This window comes from Hylobates moloch, unplaced genomic scaffold (genome assembly GCF_009828535.3).
Source record: "Hylobates moloch isolate HMO894 unplaced genomic scaffold, HMol_V3 SCAFFOLD_4, whole genome shotgun sequence".
NCBI lineage: Eukaryota > Metazoa > Chordata > Mammalia > Primates > Hylobatidae > Hylobates > Hylobates moloch.
Genome location: NW_026652279.1, coordinates 7,182,490 through 7,199,726, shown reverse-complemented (window position 1 = coordinate 7,199,726; position 17,237 = coordinate 7,182,490). Strand labels below are relative to the sequence as shown.

Here is a 17,237-nt window from a genome sequence, read left to right as displayed (position 1 = left end):
TGTTCCTTGGGTTAGTGCAGTGACCCAGAAGAGCTCAAGAATGTTTTTTACTATGTGAGTATTTGACCTTACATAGTAACTCCAAATGTAACAGCTGAGTAAGATAGGAGTAACTTCAGTCTATAGTGTTGTGGATTAGAAGAACACCTTATTTCTTCTGTTCCTGTACTTAAATATTGCCTTTAATATTTTAGAGTTATAGCTATGAATAAGTTATCCACTTTCAACACATGAGATTATCCTCTCCCATCGTGGCCTTTTCTCACATTGCCATACTTTGGTCGTCGTTTGATTAGCATCAGCCCCAGTGAAGGTGGAGATGAGTAGACTGTTTTCCCCTGTGCTACGAACTCTAACAGAATATGTAGGAAAAGTTTGCTATTTATGAATGCTGTTTGCAACCTGTATGGGCCTCACTTAGGTTTTTTAAAATTTATTAACTAAGCTCAGAAGACTAAAATTTATCAAATGGAAATAAAATTTTTTGGATGAGTTTATTGTCATAGCAGTAGGATAGCCCAACATTTGTGCACGAAGTGTTAGGTAAAGACAAAGGAGATTTGTTTGTTATCCTGGCTTGGCTCTTGGTAGTCGTCTTTTTAGGAACGTTATGCCTAACTCATCCATGTGTAAAATGACTTGCTAGGATTGGATCATCTCTGAGTTTCCCCTTTTAGCTGTATGAATTTGACTCCCTGAAAATTTCTATTTTCTCGATTAGAATGGGTTAGGCCAGTGCCTGCCCTATAGTTGTAATATCTAGAAGCAATTTGCTACCTTGTACCAATGTTTTAATTGAAATCAGCTGGTTTCATTCATTTAGGAATCTTTCATCTGTTTATAGTGGCCCTTACCAAAATGAAAACAGATCATGAAAACATGTTAACATTTCTTTCAAACAATCTCATACTTTAATGCCTTGATATTTTGATAAAGAAGAATAGTAAATCATGGTATCACCTAAACCATAGTTGTGGTCACAGAAACAGAAGACTTTGGGGGTAGTGTGCAGTAAAACAGTTCTGCTAAGCAGATTGGGGGGTCCCCAAGAAGCTTGTATACCTGTATTTGTCCTCCATTTATTAAATAGATTTTTTGGTAGAAAGAAGGAGCAAAATAGAGGTAGATGACTGTAAGTCTAGATGCAATTTCCTATTTCTAACTACTATCGATCTCTCTCTCTCTAGAAGCCATGCCTCAGAAAATCTGACCCCATAAAATCCCCACTTGAAATCCTGGCATCTTAGAACAGCTTGTGGGCCCAGATCATCATTGCCAAAATCAGTCTGATAATTAGTTTCCACACAAAACAGAAAGCCAAGTGGCACCTGATTGTGTTCCTCATGTTCTTGTCTGATACCAAGAAGGCCAATAGGATGCACTGAGGAAAAAGTGGCCTTGAGATATACACGTGATGGGGCCTCTTCACAATGTATGGAGCATGTTGACTGTCCCCTCGCTTATAACACTACACCTGCGACAGTTGACAGTCTGTCATACACTAACTCATGCCAAATCTTTCAAATAATTAACACTACCCAGTCCATAAGTATGTGAAACTAGTGGTGTCAAAGCATTTTGTATTCTGAACCACATTAAATAGGAATCCACCAGCCAGTTTGCACATAGAGTGACAGTGGCATAATGAGGTGTTGGCTCCTGCTTGGGCCAGCTATGATAAAGGCATGAGCATCATATCAAAATGTCGAAATATTATGAAGCCATTAAAAATTATATTTACCAGGATATTTTTAATAACTTGCTGCTGTTTCTATCTTAGCTGCCTTTTGCTTGACTGTTTTGAAGAAGGTATGTCTCAATAACACGCCTAAGTAACGTTGGGACTGTTTGCAGACAAAAGATCAGGGAGCCTGTTGGCCAGAAGCATCCCGGAAAGGCAGCCCACCCCTCCTTTCTGCAGTCATTGATTAAGGCAGAAGCTGAGCAGTGAGCAGTCATCCCAGATGCTCACCATGGAACTGACTGAACACAAAGCAATGGGACAGTCTTCTACAAATTGTGCCCAAATTATGGACCTAAAAAGAGCCCTTGAGAAAGAGCACTTCCTATGTGGGCTTAATGAAGGTAGAGTTACACTGTTGGCCAAAGCACAGTTATATACACAAACAAAGACTTTTGCAAAAATACTGTGTTTATTAGAGACAACTTAGAAAGGGTGTAACAAGGGCCGGCACGGTGGCCCATGCCTGTAATCTCAGCACTTTGGGAGGCTGAGGCGGGTGGATCACCTGAGGTCAGGAGTTCAAGACCAGCTTGGCCAACATGGTAAAACTCCGTCTCTACTAAAAATACAAAAATTAGCTGAGTATGATGGCAGGTGCCTGTAATCCAACCTACTCAGGAGGCCAAGGCAGGAGAATCACTTGAACCCCGGAAGCAGAGGTTGGAGTGAGCCGAGACTGTGCCATTGCACTCCAGCCTGGGTGACAGAGTGAAACTCCGTCTCAAAAATAAGAAAGAAGAAAGAAAATGTGTAACAAATCACCACAACTAAAGAGTAACAGGTTCATTCATGAACACCTCTGAAAGACATCAAAACATTACTTAATCATGTTTCTAGGCTTTTTTCTTCCAATAATCCCTGATATTATTAAACATTAGGTTGCTGACACTTCTTTTTTGTTGGTAGAGAGTGATAAAGCATTGCTTTGGAATGTTAAGAGATACTCATTTCTATAAGAGCTAATATTTCTCAAGTATGGACTATATGGCAAGTATTTTGCTGAGTTCTTTATGCGTATACCAGGGAGGTCAAACACCTGGTCCAGTATCACAAAACCGGTGAGGGAGGGTCAAAGCTGCCACTGCAACCCAGAAGGTCTGATTCCACAGCCTGAGTGCACACCTACTATGCTATTTGTGTTTTAAATCAAGTTCATCAGCTTTATGGACCTCAAAGATTATGATTGGTTGTACACAGTGGGAGATACACATAAACCTAAAAGCATGTATAATTTAAAACGAGCTTCAGAAATCTTCTTTGACTTGGCTTATGTTGTTGAAGTCACCTTTAAAAGTCCCCAAGAGTGTGTGTGTGTGTGTGTGTGTGTGTGTGTGTGTATACATGCTTGGAAGCTTCTGATTTACTATGAATAAAAATGACATTCATGTTCACTTATGTTTTACAAACAATTTTTACGTGTATCCCATAAACCTCCTGAAAATCTTGAGAGAGAAGCAATGCATATATTACCTTCCCAGTTTTGCAGATGAGAACCCTGAAGGACTGTGTACCTGTTACACCACTGAACAATAAAACCAGGTTCCCTGTCTCCCCATTCCATCTTGTTCCAGTATTCCATTCTACCTGTCCTCTTTGGATTCACTGGTAACCTTTAGTAAGAAAGTGTTGGCTGTGCTCCTAAATCTTTGGTAAATTAAATGAAAGGTTTTGTTTCTTTGTTTGTTTGTTTGTTTGAGACAGGGTCTAGTTCTGTCACCCAGCCTGGAGTGCAGTGGCGCAATCACAGCTCACTGCAGCTTCAACCTCCCAGGTTAAAGTGATTCTCTCACCTCAGCCTCCCAAATAACTGAGACTATGGACAGGTGCCACTACACCCAGCTTTTTTTTAATTTTTTTTGTAGCGATGTGGTCTCACTATGTTGCCTAGGCTGGTCTCAAACTCCTGGGCTCAAGCACTCCTCCTTCCTCAGCCTCCTAAATAGCTAGGATTACAGGCACACGCCACTATGCCCAACAAAAGACTTTTTTGAAATCACAGCATGTGTCAGAGTCAAAGCCATGACTAAGGCTGTGAATTCTTGAGTCTGCCATGTGTCTGTGCCAGCAGCTCATTTTTGGACTTTCCATTTTCTTTGAGAGAATGAGATTCAGATTCTTTTGAGCTGAGAAGAAGATATGGAAAGCATATAAAATAAAAACAAATACTTGGATAATTTGAAGTAAGATCTCGTTGCTGGAGGGATTTTTTTTCCTCCAGGAAATTAAAATTACTGAGAGATTTTCCCAGAGAGCTAATATTCCCTTCATGCATTGTCTAGGAACATTGGCAGGACTTTTTTTTTTTTTTTGTAAACATGTGTACACTCAGTGTTAAATTGAGTGCATCTCATTTCATATGTAGTGGCTCACCCATTGGCACTACCCTTTTCCTGTTATATCCAGTTTCTATTAAAATAGGTTAATTAAAATTTTCAAATGAAATTATTCTTTGTCCTTATCATCCTGACAGTTTGCTGCCTCCTAATTGAGAAGGCTTTCACTGAGTTTGGACAGTTGTAGTTCTAATAAGAGATCTCAGTCCCAAGCACCCATTGAGCATGCCCCAGGTGCCAGGCACTTTGCATGTGTTAATTCTGTTCTCATGCCATGTACATTATGCCCATTTTACAGATCGAGAAATATGTGCTCAGAAAGGCAAAGCCACACAGCTAGAAGCAGACAAGACTGTGATCTCTGGTCTGATGTTATAACCTATCCTTTTTCTACCTATTTGTAACGTATTTGCAGGCTGGGGGACAGGTCTGGCCTGAAGACAAAATTAATCATAATTTTGATTAAGATAGAGGTACTTTTGCTGCTGGCAACTACCTACTGTGGCTCAGTATGTGCTAGACACTATTCTGAGTGCTTTATCCATTTAATCCTCCCCACAACCCTGTGAGGATTGTTTTTGTCCCCATTTTCCAGATAAGCAAGTGAAGGCACACAAGGTTCAGTACTTTGCCCACATTAGTAAATGGTAAAGCCAGGATTCAAACTCAGATAGTGTGGCTCCAGGGTCAGTGCCCATAATCATGACCTTTCATTTTTCACTGGTGTCATACTGCATTATTTTTTAAAGAAATTAAGATTGAAAACTTGGGAGATTTTACATAAAAATACAGATTTCCAGCTTGTCTTGAAAAATCAGAAGTTTGGCAAATGCAAGTCCACTCTCCTCCAGGGCAGAAACTGTCTGGCACTGAGTGCCCAGCTCCCTTCAGCCTAGACCCACTCTCTACACATCTCATTTGCATCTCTGGCCTGGCACTGGTGCACGGAGGAGTATGTAGCCGGAGATTGCACCACTCTCTGCTCATTGGCGGCCAGGCAACACCTGTCCTAGGAGCCGGAGGTTCTAGTGATTCTGGAACATGGCAGGTTCAAACCAAGAAGCAGGTAGAGTAATTCCCAACTGAAATTAGAACTTTTTAAACAACTGGTTTTCTACATCATTTTTTCTTTTAGTTCGTAGGAGAACTCTTAGTGTCTTTGTCTTTAAAATGTAGTTATTATACCACCTGAATATTCATCACCTGGGTACTTTAAAAGTGTGCATTTTGGAACCTTACCCCAAACCTGTTTTCTGGAGGACAGAGCCAGATATATGCATTTTAATAATCTCTCCAGGTGATTCTTTTATGCACTTAAGTGTGAAAAGTCTACCTTCCAAAGATACGCCAGAAATGAATATTTGTTGGCTTCTAGAGAATTAAAGGTGACTCCTTTAATTCTTGCCGGGTTTTGAATTTATTTTGTTATTGATTAGTAATTTCAAAATTGTTCTTCTATGTTGGCCTAATTCCTTTCTGTTCCCTTACTTATAGTTGGTCTATTAATCCACACTCTTGCATGCAAGTTGCAAAACTAACTCAAATTGGTTTAAGCAGGAAGGTGAATTTGGGGGTTCAAGCAATCAAAATGAAGGGCATCCTTGATTTCAGGTATGAAATCAGAGATCAGAGGCTCAGTCAGGGATATTAGATGACTTTCTTCATCTGTCACCTCTCCTTTTTTCTATGTAGGCTTAATTCTCTGGCAGGTCATGTCAAGCTATGTCAAGATGGCTGCCAACACCTGCCGCATGAGAACCTATTAGCAAATAGGATCCAGTCAAGTGACCACCTCTGGCTTCATGGTTCCAGTAAATCTTCCATGTCTGACATTCAAATTCGTTTGCCTTAGATCATGTACCTATTCCTGACCTAATAACAAAGACAAAAATGATAGAATACTCCTGATTGGCAAGGAATATGATGTGGAGCCAGGAGTAGGTTCCCTTCTGGACCATGTGGACCTGCAGTGGAGGGGAGCACCACAAGGATACCTGAGTTGTGCTAGCAGGAGAAGAGCAAATAGATGCAGGGCTGGGAATACCTACAGGCAGCCACCTCTAGGGTGGTACATTGTTGCTGGTGGTGGTGCTTTAGTCGGCTTGGCACGTCCTCCATCCAGCTTTTAGGTTACCTTTACTCTCATGTGTGTCATTGGGAGCTTCTCATCAGAGAAAGCTTTGAAAACAGCCTTTTATCATTCTTCAGTCTGTTTTTGCTAAATCAGAAATGTCTACAGAGTTACTGTGGGAGATAGATACCCTGATTATTCAGTTTTAAAGCCCCATGGAGATTGGCATTTAATATCATCGGCCTCTATAAAAATTCCACCAGAATGTCAACAATGCCATTTGGGGATATTTTGATGACATCGCCCCTGATGTTTCTAGTTAATAAGAAGGCAAGGAGACTCAAGTATTTCGAGCCTTCTTTTAAGACTCAAGTATATTAGTCCGCCCACATGATACTGTTCTGGGGGTAACTGTCTTGGTTTTCACAGGAACGTAACTTTTTCAAAAGAGGTTCCAATCTGAGTCACTGGTATAGCCGTCTCCATATTCTAAACTTTTTTATACGTTTCAGCTTAATTTACCATTCTTTGATCTTTGCCAGTGTCTACCAAAAATATTTATACAAATATAAAAATAACTTATAAAATCATTTATACAAGAATGGGTAATAATGCCACTGTGTCTGTGTTTTCACCCTGGATACTTTTTTGTGCCCAAACATCTTCTGAATAATGAAATCAAATGATACTATGGAATAAGGGTGCAGATCTATCTGTGTTTTGATGGCTTTATCTTAGTTTAAGAGTTTGAATCATGAATTGGTTTCTTCTTTGACATTTCCAAGATGATGAGCAATGTATTACTTGGGATTTTTTTCCCTTCTTTTTAAGTAAAATAAATTTCATTGATCATTTCAGTGCTTTCTAATTAAGGGACAGACATCTAAATAAAATAGAAGTAATAGTTAATGGCCAGGAATTAGGAAAGGATAACAGTGTTTAAGAATATAGATGTGTATAGTTGCGTACTTCCCGGGTATGGGGTATGATTGCTGAATACCTTTTTTTTCTCTCTCTCTCTCTTTCTCTCTCTGTCTCAACTCTTCACATGATTAAGCAGCCGATTCTGGTGAACAAGACGAGCACACTCTCCAAGAAACAGCGTTACCACCTGTGAATAGTAGCATCATCGCTGCTCCCATCACGGACCCTTCTCAGAAGTTCCCTCAATACCTACCTCTTTCTGCAGAGGATAATTTAGGTCCTCTACCTGAAAACTGGGAGATGGCCTATACCGAAAATGGAGAAGTCTATTTTATAGAGTAAAGTATACCATTATTTCTACCTAAATATCTCTCTCTTTCTTTTCCCTTCCTTCCCTCTGTCTAGCAGCTGCCAGTGTAAATTACATTTAAAGGATTGATCACCCACTGATGGTATTTTTTAATAAGGTTTAATAAGTTTTGCATAAAAAGGTAATTAATTATTATCTACTTATTGATTCTCAACAGTTTGAGGAAGCATAAGGTTAATCGTTTCCCTAAAGGTTTAGACAACTAAATTATGGTATATAGAAATTATGACATAATATTTAAAGAGCATATTTAACCATTAACAATAGTAAATATATTGCTTTTTTTTTTTCTTAATTGAACTGCAGTGTCCTTATTGTTTTAAGACTTCTTCATATATCCTGGATACAATTCCTTTATCATATATGTGATTTGTATGCATTTTCTCCAAGTCTGGCTTTTCTTTTCATTGTTTCAACTGTGTCTTTCAAATAGCAAAAATTCTTAATTTTGATAAAGTCTGATTTATCAGTTTTCTTTTTAGTCAGTTGTGCTTTTGCTGTAGTAGCTAGAAAATCTTTACCTAACACAGAGTCATAAATATTTTCATTTTTTAAATTTTGTGTTTAGGTCTGCAACGCTCAAGTTAATATTTTTACATGGTGCAAGGTGTGTATGAATTAGGTTTGAGAACAGACAGACAAGAAAATCTTTCAGATTTATAAAATGTAAATGCTAGCTTTTCTGAAAAGGAAAAAAAAAAAAATGCCTACATTTGAAACCATTCTGGAAAATCTAAGATAATGTGGTTTTCCTAACCAACAGTAGTCAGTTTTTAAATGCAGTATTTTGACTTTATTATCCTATCATTGAGATTCACCACGTTTTAACATACCACTAAGAAAGAAAAAGAAAATGGCTGATTAAATTTTTTAAAAAATAAAACCACAGATTCATCTATTATACTCGTATAGATTGAAATTGATCTACTGTTAAGTCAACAATAACAAAGGGGAGGATATTGCAGAAAACTATGAGAAGGATCTCAATTTTGCAAAATACACATGTATACACACATATCCTACATCTATTCTGTGTGTACATTTGTTTCTGTTAATATGTAGATCAAGTTCTAGACACAGAAAGTTCTTGAAGTATCTATTAACAGTTGGGTTGGAGTTAACTAAATAGCTTACTTTCTAACCACATTTTTCATTGGTATGGGTTGTGAATTTTTTATACTTTGTGTGTGTGTGTATACACACATTTATTTATTTATTTATTATTTATTATTTATTTATTATTTCCCTTCCTGAGATGGGGCCTCCCTGTATTGCCTGGGCTAGAGTGCAGTGGCATGATCATAGCTCACTGCAGCCTCTATCTCCTAGGCTTAAGTGATCCTCCTGCCTCAGCCTCCCAAAGCGCTGGGATTACAGGTTTGAGTCACCAAGCCTGGCATACTTAGCACATGTTTTATAATTAGAAAAAAACAATGAAAATTAGGTAGTATGATTTTTCTAAACATATGAGAGTTAGAGAAAAGTCTTGGATCTCAGAACACCCTCTTTGACAGCTGGGTGCAGTGGCTCACACCTGTAATCTCAGCATTTTGGGAGGCCAAGGCAGGGAGATCACCTGAAGTCATGAATTCTAGACCAGCCTGGCCAACATGGTGAAACTCCATCTCTATTTAAAAATACAAAAATTAGCCAGGTATGGTGATGCATGCCTATAGTCCCATCCACTTGTGAGGCTGAGGCAGGAGAATCACTTGAACCTGGGAGGTGGAGGAGGTTACAGTGAGCCGAGATTGCACCACTGCACAGCTTGGGTAACAGAGCAAGACTCTGTCTCAAAAAAAAAAGAAAAAAAAAGAATACCCTCTTTGAGAACCTACCCAGAAAGAGTTCTGAGATAAGTGAATTAGAGCTTCTGTGCTATTTTCCAGCCAGAGGAGGAGACAACCCATGTTTCTGTCTTCATGTTAATGACAAATGCTTTTTAAAGATAAGGATAAAAGAAGCAGTCTTTTCTTGAGAGTCAAGAAGTGTATTAGTTAAGAGCTCAACTAAAGGGTCATGTTGTTTCCATAATTTACAAGTTATTTGACCTTAGGAACTTGAGTTTACCTCTTGCATCTCAGCTTTCTATACATATATATAAAAGCAGGACATGAATATTATGAATTGTACCTACCTTGTCAGACTGTTGTAAGAATTAGAGGAGATAGAGAAGCTAAAGTTCTTGGGCTGGTAGTAATTAGTGATCACTATTGTTATTGTTACCATTTTCATCATCATTATCTGTGGTTATTCTGAGAAGTTTAAACATTGTTATAAAAATGGATGCCAGCCATAAACTCAGGATTTTTTACTTAGCTTTTGCAATAAATTGCCTTTGAAATTATGTCACATTAGTAAAGAACAATTATGCCGAGAAAAGGGAAGGATAATAGGTGTTCCTGGTACAGAATAATCTGTGAAACTCAGATTCTTAGAAAAGAATGTACCAGTAATTTTGTTCAAGATTGACTTGATACATTGGAAAAAGGGAAGTTGGATATCTTGATGGTTAGCGGGATGCTGGCCTCCTAAACTATGGCTGGCTTACAAGGGAATGTAGTGATTTGCCTGCTTTTTATAACTTAGCTTTTAGCTGATGTGAAGCCAGTGTTTCATTTACTTAAGGTTTAGTAGAAAACTTACGCAAAAATGTGGCTTATGGTAATTATGGGATTTGGGCTGCAACTATCAAATTTCATATATATTAAGTGATTAGATACATATCATTTATATTTTAGCCTAAATTATATATACTTGTTACTTTGTTTTCATGTGTTTTTCATTCCGAAAAACTTCTTTTTAGGATATCTTCCATTGAATAGCAAATTAAACCGCATTAGAACGAGATCTACCTTGTTTATGCATGTACGTGTGTGTACACTCACATGCAAATATATACACATTTGTTTTATAGTTTTTGGGAAATTGAAGAAATAGTAGAAATTTAAAAGAACATTAAAAAATCAAGCATGGATTTATAAACCTTTGGCATTGTATAGAAAACAAACATAAGAAGACTTTGAAAGGAAGAGCAAATAAGACAGACTGGCTAGGGAGCGTGGGATCAAAGGAATACTAGGTGGTGAGTTCCCTTTCTGTTTTACTTCATTTGTCCAGACTTAAAGCTAAAGAGCCAGCAACCCAGGAATGCCAACAGATAGAGGCAAATAAAGCCCTAATAAAAGCCTGCTCTCTCTAGCCAAAGGGTCAGGAAAGGGGCATCCTACAATACAGAAAACTTTTATCCGACAACCATTCTTCTCCAGCAACAGCACAGAAAAACCTGTGGTCCCACGCCCCAAGGGTAGAAGCTTAGACTTCTATCCTTGACAGGCTGTGTGATTAGGAGCTGAAACCTCCCTGCTGGGTGGCGTCAGAAAAGGCCAAGTGTAGAGCTGGCACTTTGCATCCAGGCAGTAAGGAAATTCCCCTTATTTCCACATAGATTTAGCGGAGACCACTTGAGGGAACTCAGGACTTCCACCCCACCTGCCAGTAATGAAACAACCTCTTCCTCTCCACTGGTGTGGTGTCAGAGGAGGTTTAGAGGAGAATCAGGATTTTTACCACCATCCAGTGGTAAAGAGCCCACCCTCTCCCTGAGGAGTCAGAGAGGCTAGCTTGGGAGCAACAGTGAGATAGTCCTTCCCCTCTCAGCCTAGCTGGTATCAACAAAGGCCTAGTGGGGAGCTCAAGCCACCATCCCCACCCAGCAGTAAGAAGGAGCCCATTCCCCTCTCCGGTGTCAACAAAAGCCAAATGGAGACCCCACCTAAAAGTAACAGATAGCCTCCTTTCCTCTTTTCAGCCATATTAGGAAAAGCCAATAGAAGGTTTAAGATCCAGACCCCTATAATGTAATACTGAAAATGTCCATGTTAATAAAAAAAATCACTTATTATCCTAAGAATCAGGAAGATATCAAAATGAGTGAAAAAAGGCAATGAGTAGATAGTAACACAGGGATAATAGCACTGTTAGAATTACCTAACAGATTTTAACGCAGCCATCATAAAATTACTTCAGCAAGCAGTTATACCATGCTTAAGCCAAATAGAAAAGTAGAATGTTTCAGCCCAAAATAGAAAGTCTCAGCAAAGCCATAGAAGATTTAAAAACAAATAGAAAATTTTCAACTGAAAAATACAATAGCCGAAACAAAAAGCTTAGTAGATAGATTCAACAGCAGAAGAGAGTGGGGACAGGAAAGAATCAGTGGACCTGAAAATAGAAATTACCCGATAAGAGGCCGGGCGTGGTGGCTCACGCTTGTAATCCCAGCACTTTGGGAGGCCGAGGCGGGCAGATCACGAGGTCAGGAGATCGAGACCACGGTGAAACCCCGTCTCTACTAAAAATACAAAAAAATTAGCCAGGCGTGGTGGCGGGCGCCTGTAGTCCCAGCTACTTGGAGAGGCTGAGGCAGGAGAATGGCGTGAACCCAGGAGGCGGAGCTTGCAGTGAGCCGAGATTGCGCCACTGCACTCCAGCCTGGGAGACAGAGCGAGACTCCGTCTCAAAAAAAAAAAAAAAAAAAAAGAAATTACCCGATAAGAACAATAGAGAGAAAATCAGCTGGGGGAAGAAAACCAACAAAGAAACAAACAGAGCTTCAGGGGCATTTGGAACAACAACAAAATCTCTAACATTTATTTCACTGGAGTCCCAGGGGAGAGAAAGTGGGTAGGACTGAAAAGAAAAGTACTTGAAGAACTAATGGTTGAAAATTTTCTGAATTTGGCAAAAGAAATAAACCTACAGATTCAATAAGCTGGCTGAACCCAAAGAAAACTACAGCAAGACACGTTCATAGGCAAATTTTTGAAAACTAAAACCAGAAAAACATTGAAAGCAATGAGAAATGACACCCTATGTGTATTAGTGAAACAAGTAAAATGACAGCATATTTGTCATCAGAAACAACAAAGGCCTAAAGGAAGTGGCATAGCATTTTTCTAGTGCTGAAAGAAAAGAAGAATTAACCCAGAATTCTACATCCAGTGAAAATAACCTTTAGGAATCAAGGGAAAATGAAAATATTCTTAGATGAAAGAAAGCTAAGAAAATTTGTTGCCAGCAGGCCTGCTCTCAATAAATGGCCAGAGGATGTTCTCTAAACAAAAAGAGAATTCTAAAACAAAACCAAAATTCTTTTTTTTTTTTTTTTCGAGACGGAGTTTTGCTGTCACCCAGGTTGGAGTGCAGCGGCGCGATCTCCATTCACTGCAGGCTCTGCCCCCCCTGGGGTTCACGCCATTCTCCTGCCTCAGCCTCCCGAGTAGCTGGGACTACAGGCGGCCGCCACCTCGCCCGGCTAATTTTTTGTATTTTTTTTTTTTTTGTAGAGACGGGGTTTCACCATGTTAGCCAGGATGGTCTCGATCTCCTGACCTCGTGATCCGCCCGCCTCGGCCTCCCAAAGTGCTGGGATTACAGGCGTGAGCCACCGCGCCTGGCCAAAACCAAAATTCTAAAAAAAACAAAACAAAAACAAAAACAGTGAGGAAAATAGAAGAATGGAGAAAGTAAAACTATAGATAAATAAAATACTTTTCTTCACCTTTTGAGTTTTCTTTTTTCCCATTTTTATTGAGATATAATTGGCATCTCTTTAAATTTTCCAAATTAGGTTTGCGTGTTGAAGCAACAATAATACTGTTTAATGTTTCTAAATGTGTGTAGAGAGAATATTTAAGATAATTTATTATAAGTGAGGCAGGGTAAAAGAATATCAATGGAGATAAGGTTTATCTACTTCAGTCAAAGTGGTAAAATGATGATGCCAGTAGACTATAAGATATATAAAATATATTTATAAATAATATATATATATAATGTGTGCATACATATGTAATGTAGTACCTAAAGCAGCCACTTATAAGCTATACAAAGGAGATATACCCAACAGTACTGTAGATATATAAAAATGGAATTCTAAAATATTCATGTAACCCACACAAAGGCCAGAAAAATAAGACAGAGGAAAGAAAAACAGAACAAAAAGAAAAATTACAAACAAAATGGAAGACTTAAGCCCTAACATATCAATAACTACATTTAATAAAGTGAACTAAATACAGCAATGTACAGATGGGGAATGGCAAAGTGAATTAAAAAGCATGACCTAATTGTGTGCTATCTATGATGCATTATTTCAAATGTAACAATATAGGTATGTTGAAAGTAAAGGATGGAAAAATATATCTTGCAAATGTTAATCAAAAGAAGCAAGAGTTGACATATTAATGTCAGATACAGTAGGAAAATCTCCAATAAGTGAGAAGCAAACTAAACAACATACTTTTAAATAATCTATGGGTCAAAGAGGAAGTCTCAGGGGAAATTAAAGATAAGTAAATAAATTGAACTGAATGAAAATGTAAATACAGCACATTAAAATAGGTGCAACACAGCCAAGGCAGTGATGAGAGGTGAATTTACAGCTCTAAACATATATATGAGAAAAAAGGAAAAGTCTCACATTAACAATCTAAACTCCCAACGCAAGAACCTGGAAAGAGAAGAATAACTTAAACTCAGAAAGATGGAAGGAAATAATAAAGATAAGAGGAGAAATCAATGATGTCAAGAGCTGAAAAACAATAGACAAAAATCAATGAAAGAAATAGCTGATTCTTCAAAAGGATTAAAAAAATTGAAGAACCTCTAATAAGATTTACAAAGAAAAAATGAGAGAAGACCAAATTGTCAATATTAGGAATTAAATAAGGAATCAGTATGGACCCTAAAGTCATTCAAGATAATAAGGGGTGGAGATTCCTCCTCTCTGGCCAGGGCATCCCTAAAAGAGAGAAGAATCAAATAAACACAATAAAAAATGATAAAGAGGATATCACCACTGATCCTACAGAAATACAAACTACCATCAGAGAACAGTATAAATACCTCTATGCAAATAAACTAGAAAATCTAGAAGAAATGGATAAATTCCTGGACACATACACCTACCCAAGACTATACCAGGAAGAAGTTGCATCCCTGAATAGACCAATAACAAGTTCTGAAATTGAGGCAGTAATTAATAAGCTACCAACCAAAAAAAGCCCAGAATCAAACGGATTCACAGCCAAATACTACCAGAGTTACACGGAGGAGTTGGTACCATTCCTTCTGAAATTGTTCCAAGCAGTAGAAAAAGAGGGTCTCCACCCTAACTCTTTTTGTGAGGCCAGCATCATCCTGATACCAAAACTTGGCAGAAACACACACACACACACACACACACACACACACACAACACACACACACACACACACACACACACACACACATATTTCAGGCCAATATCTCTGATGAACATCAATGTGAAAATCCTTAATAAAATACTGGCAAACCGAATCCAGCAGCATAGTAAGAAGATTATCCACCACGATCAAGTCAGCTTCGTCCCTGGGATGCAAGGCTGGTTCAACATATGCAAATCAATAAACATAATCCATCACATAAACAGAACCAATGTTAAAACCACATGATTATCTCAATAGTTGCAGAAAAGGCCTTCAATAAAATTCAACACTCTCTCATTCTAAAAACACTCAATAAACTAGATATCGATGGAACATATCTCAAAATAATAAGAGCTATTTAAGGCAGACCCACAGCCAATATCATACTGAATGGGCAAAAGCTGGAAGCATTCCCTTTGAAACTGGCACAAGACAAGGATACCCTCTCTTACCACCTAGAAGTTCTGGCTAGGGCAATCAGGCAAGAGAAAGAAATAAACGGTATTCAAATAGGAAGAAAGGAAGTCAAATTATCTCTGTTTGCAGATGACATGATTGTACATTTAGAAAACCCCATCGTCTCAGCCTAAAAACTCCTTAAGCTGGTAAACAACTTCAGCAAAGTCTCAGGCTACAAAATCAATGTGCAAAAATCGCAAGCATTCCTATACACCAATAGTAGCAAAACAGAGAGCCAAATCATGAGTGAACTCCCATCCACAATTGCTACAAAGAGAATAAAATACTGAGTAATACAACTTAACAAGGGATGTGAAGGACCTCTTCAAGGAGAACTACAAACCACTGCTCAAGGAAATAAGAGAGGACACAAACAAATGGAAAAACATTCCATGCTCATGGATAGGAAGAACGAATATTGTGAAAATGGCCATACTGCCTAAAGTAATTTATAGATTCAATGCTATCCCCATTAAGCTACCATTGACTTTCTTCACAGAATTAGAAAAAACTACTTTAAATTTCATATAGAACCAAAAAAAGAGCCCATGTAGCCAAGACAATCCTAAGCAGAAAGAAGAAAGCTGGAGGTATCATGGTATCTGACTTTAAACTATACTACAAGTCTACAGTAACCAAAACAGCATGGTACTGGTACCAAAATAGGTATATAGACCAATGGAACAGAACAGAGGCCTCAGAAATAACACCACACATCTACAACCATATAACCTTTGACAAACCTGACAAAAACAAGAAATGGGGAAAGGATTCCCTATTTAATAAATGGTGTTGGGAAAACTGGCTAGCCATATGCAGAAAACTGAAACTGGACCCCTTACTTACACCTTATACAAAAATTAACTCAAGATGGATTAAAGACTTAAACATAAGACCTAAAACCATAAAAACACTAGCAGAAAATCTAGGCAATACCTTTTGAAGACTTCATGACTAAAACACCAAAAGCAATGGCAACAAAAGCCAGAATTGACAAATGGGATCTAATTAAGCTGAACAGCTTCTGCACAGCAAAAGAAACTATCATCATAGTGAAGGGACAACCTACAGAATGGGAGAACATGTTTGCAATCTATCCATCTGACAAAGGGCTAATATCCAGCATCTGCAAGGAACTTAAACAAATTTACAAGAAAAAAACAAGCCTTTCAAAAAGTGGGCAAAGGATATGAGCAGACACTTTTCAAAAGAAGACGTTTATGTGGCCAACAAATATATGAAAAAAAGCTCATCATCACTGGTCGTTAGAGAAATGCAAATCAAAACCACAATGAGATACCATCTCACGCCAGTGAGAATGGCAATCATTAAAAAGTCAAGAAACAGGCTGGGCGTGGTGGCTCATGCCTGTAAGCCCAGCACTTTGGGAGGCTGAAGCAGGCGGATCACGAGGTCAGGAGATCGAGACCATGCTGGCTAACACGGTGAAACCCCATCTTTACTGAAAATACAGAAAATTAGCCGGGCGTGGTGGTGGGCGCCTGTAGTCCCAGCTACTCGGGAGGCTGAGGCAGGAGAATGCTGTGAACCCGGGAGGCAGAGCTTGCAGTGAGCCGAGATGGCGCCACTACACTCCAGCCTGGGCGATAGAGTGAGACTCTGTCTTAAAAAAAAAAAAAAAAACAAGAAACATTGGGAGGCCAAGATGGGCAGATCACGAGGTCTGGAGATAGAGACCATCCTGCCTAACATGGTGAAACGCCATCTCTACTAAAAATACAAGAAACTAGCTGAGAGTGTTGGCACGAGCCTATAGTCCCAGGTACTCAGGAGACTGAGGCAGGAGAATTGCTTGAACTTGGGAGGTGGAGGTTACAGTGAGCTGAGATCATGTCACTGCACACCAGCCTGGGCAACAGAGCAAGACTCCGTCTCAAAAAATAAATAAATAAATAAATAAAAAGTCAAGAAACAACAGATGCCAGAGAGATGCTTTTACACTGTTGGTGGGAGTGTAAATTAGTTCAACCATTGTGGAAGGACAGTGTGGCAATTCCTCCAGGATATACAGCTAGAAATACCATTTGACCCAGCAATGTCATTCCTGGGTATATACCCAAAGGAT

General features: G+C 38.8%; 1 protein-coding gene across 12 annotated transcripts in view; it reads left to right on the top strand.

Annotated features, from left to right (window-relative positions):
• MAGI1 (membrane associated guanylate kinase, WW and PDZ domain containing 1) overlaps nucleotides 1-17,237 on the top strand; it is a 685,843-nt gene that overhangs the window by 559,674 nt on the left and 108,932 nt on the right. For 6 of the 12 annotated variants that reach the window (XM_032149445.2, XM_032149449.2, XM_032149440.2 and 3 more), the window contains exon 5: nucleotides 7,209-7,410. In XM_032149445.2, coding sequence (XP_032005336.1) covers nucleotides 7,209-7,410 — 202 coding nt within the window. Of the gene's footprint in view, nucleotides 1-7,205; nucleotides 7,411-17,237 lie in introns of all 12 variants that reach the window. The other 6 variants (XM_032149448.2, XM_032149446.2, XM_058437138.1 and 3 more) reach the window with 1 other exon arrangement.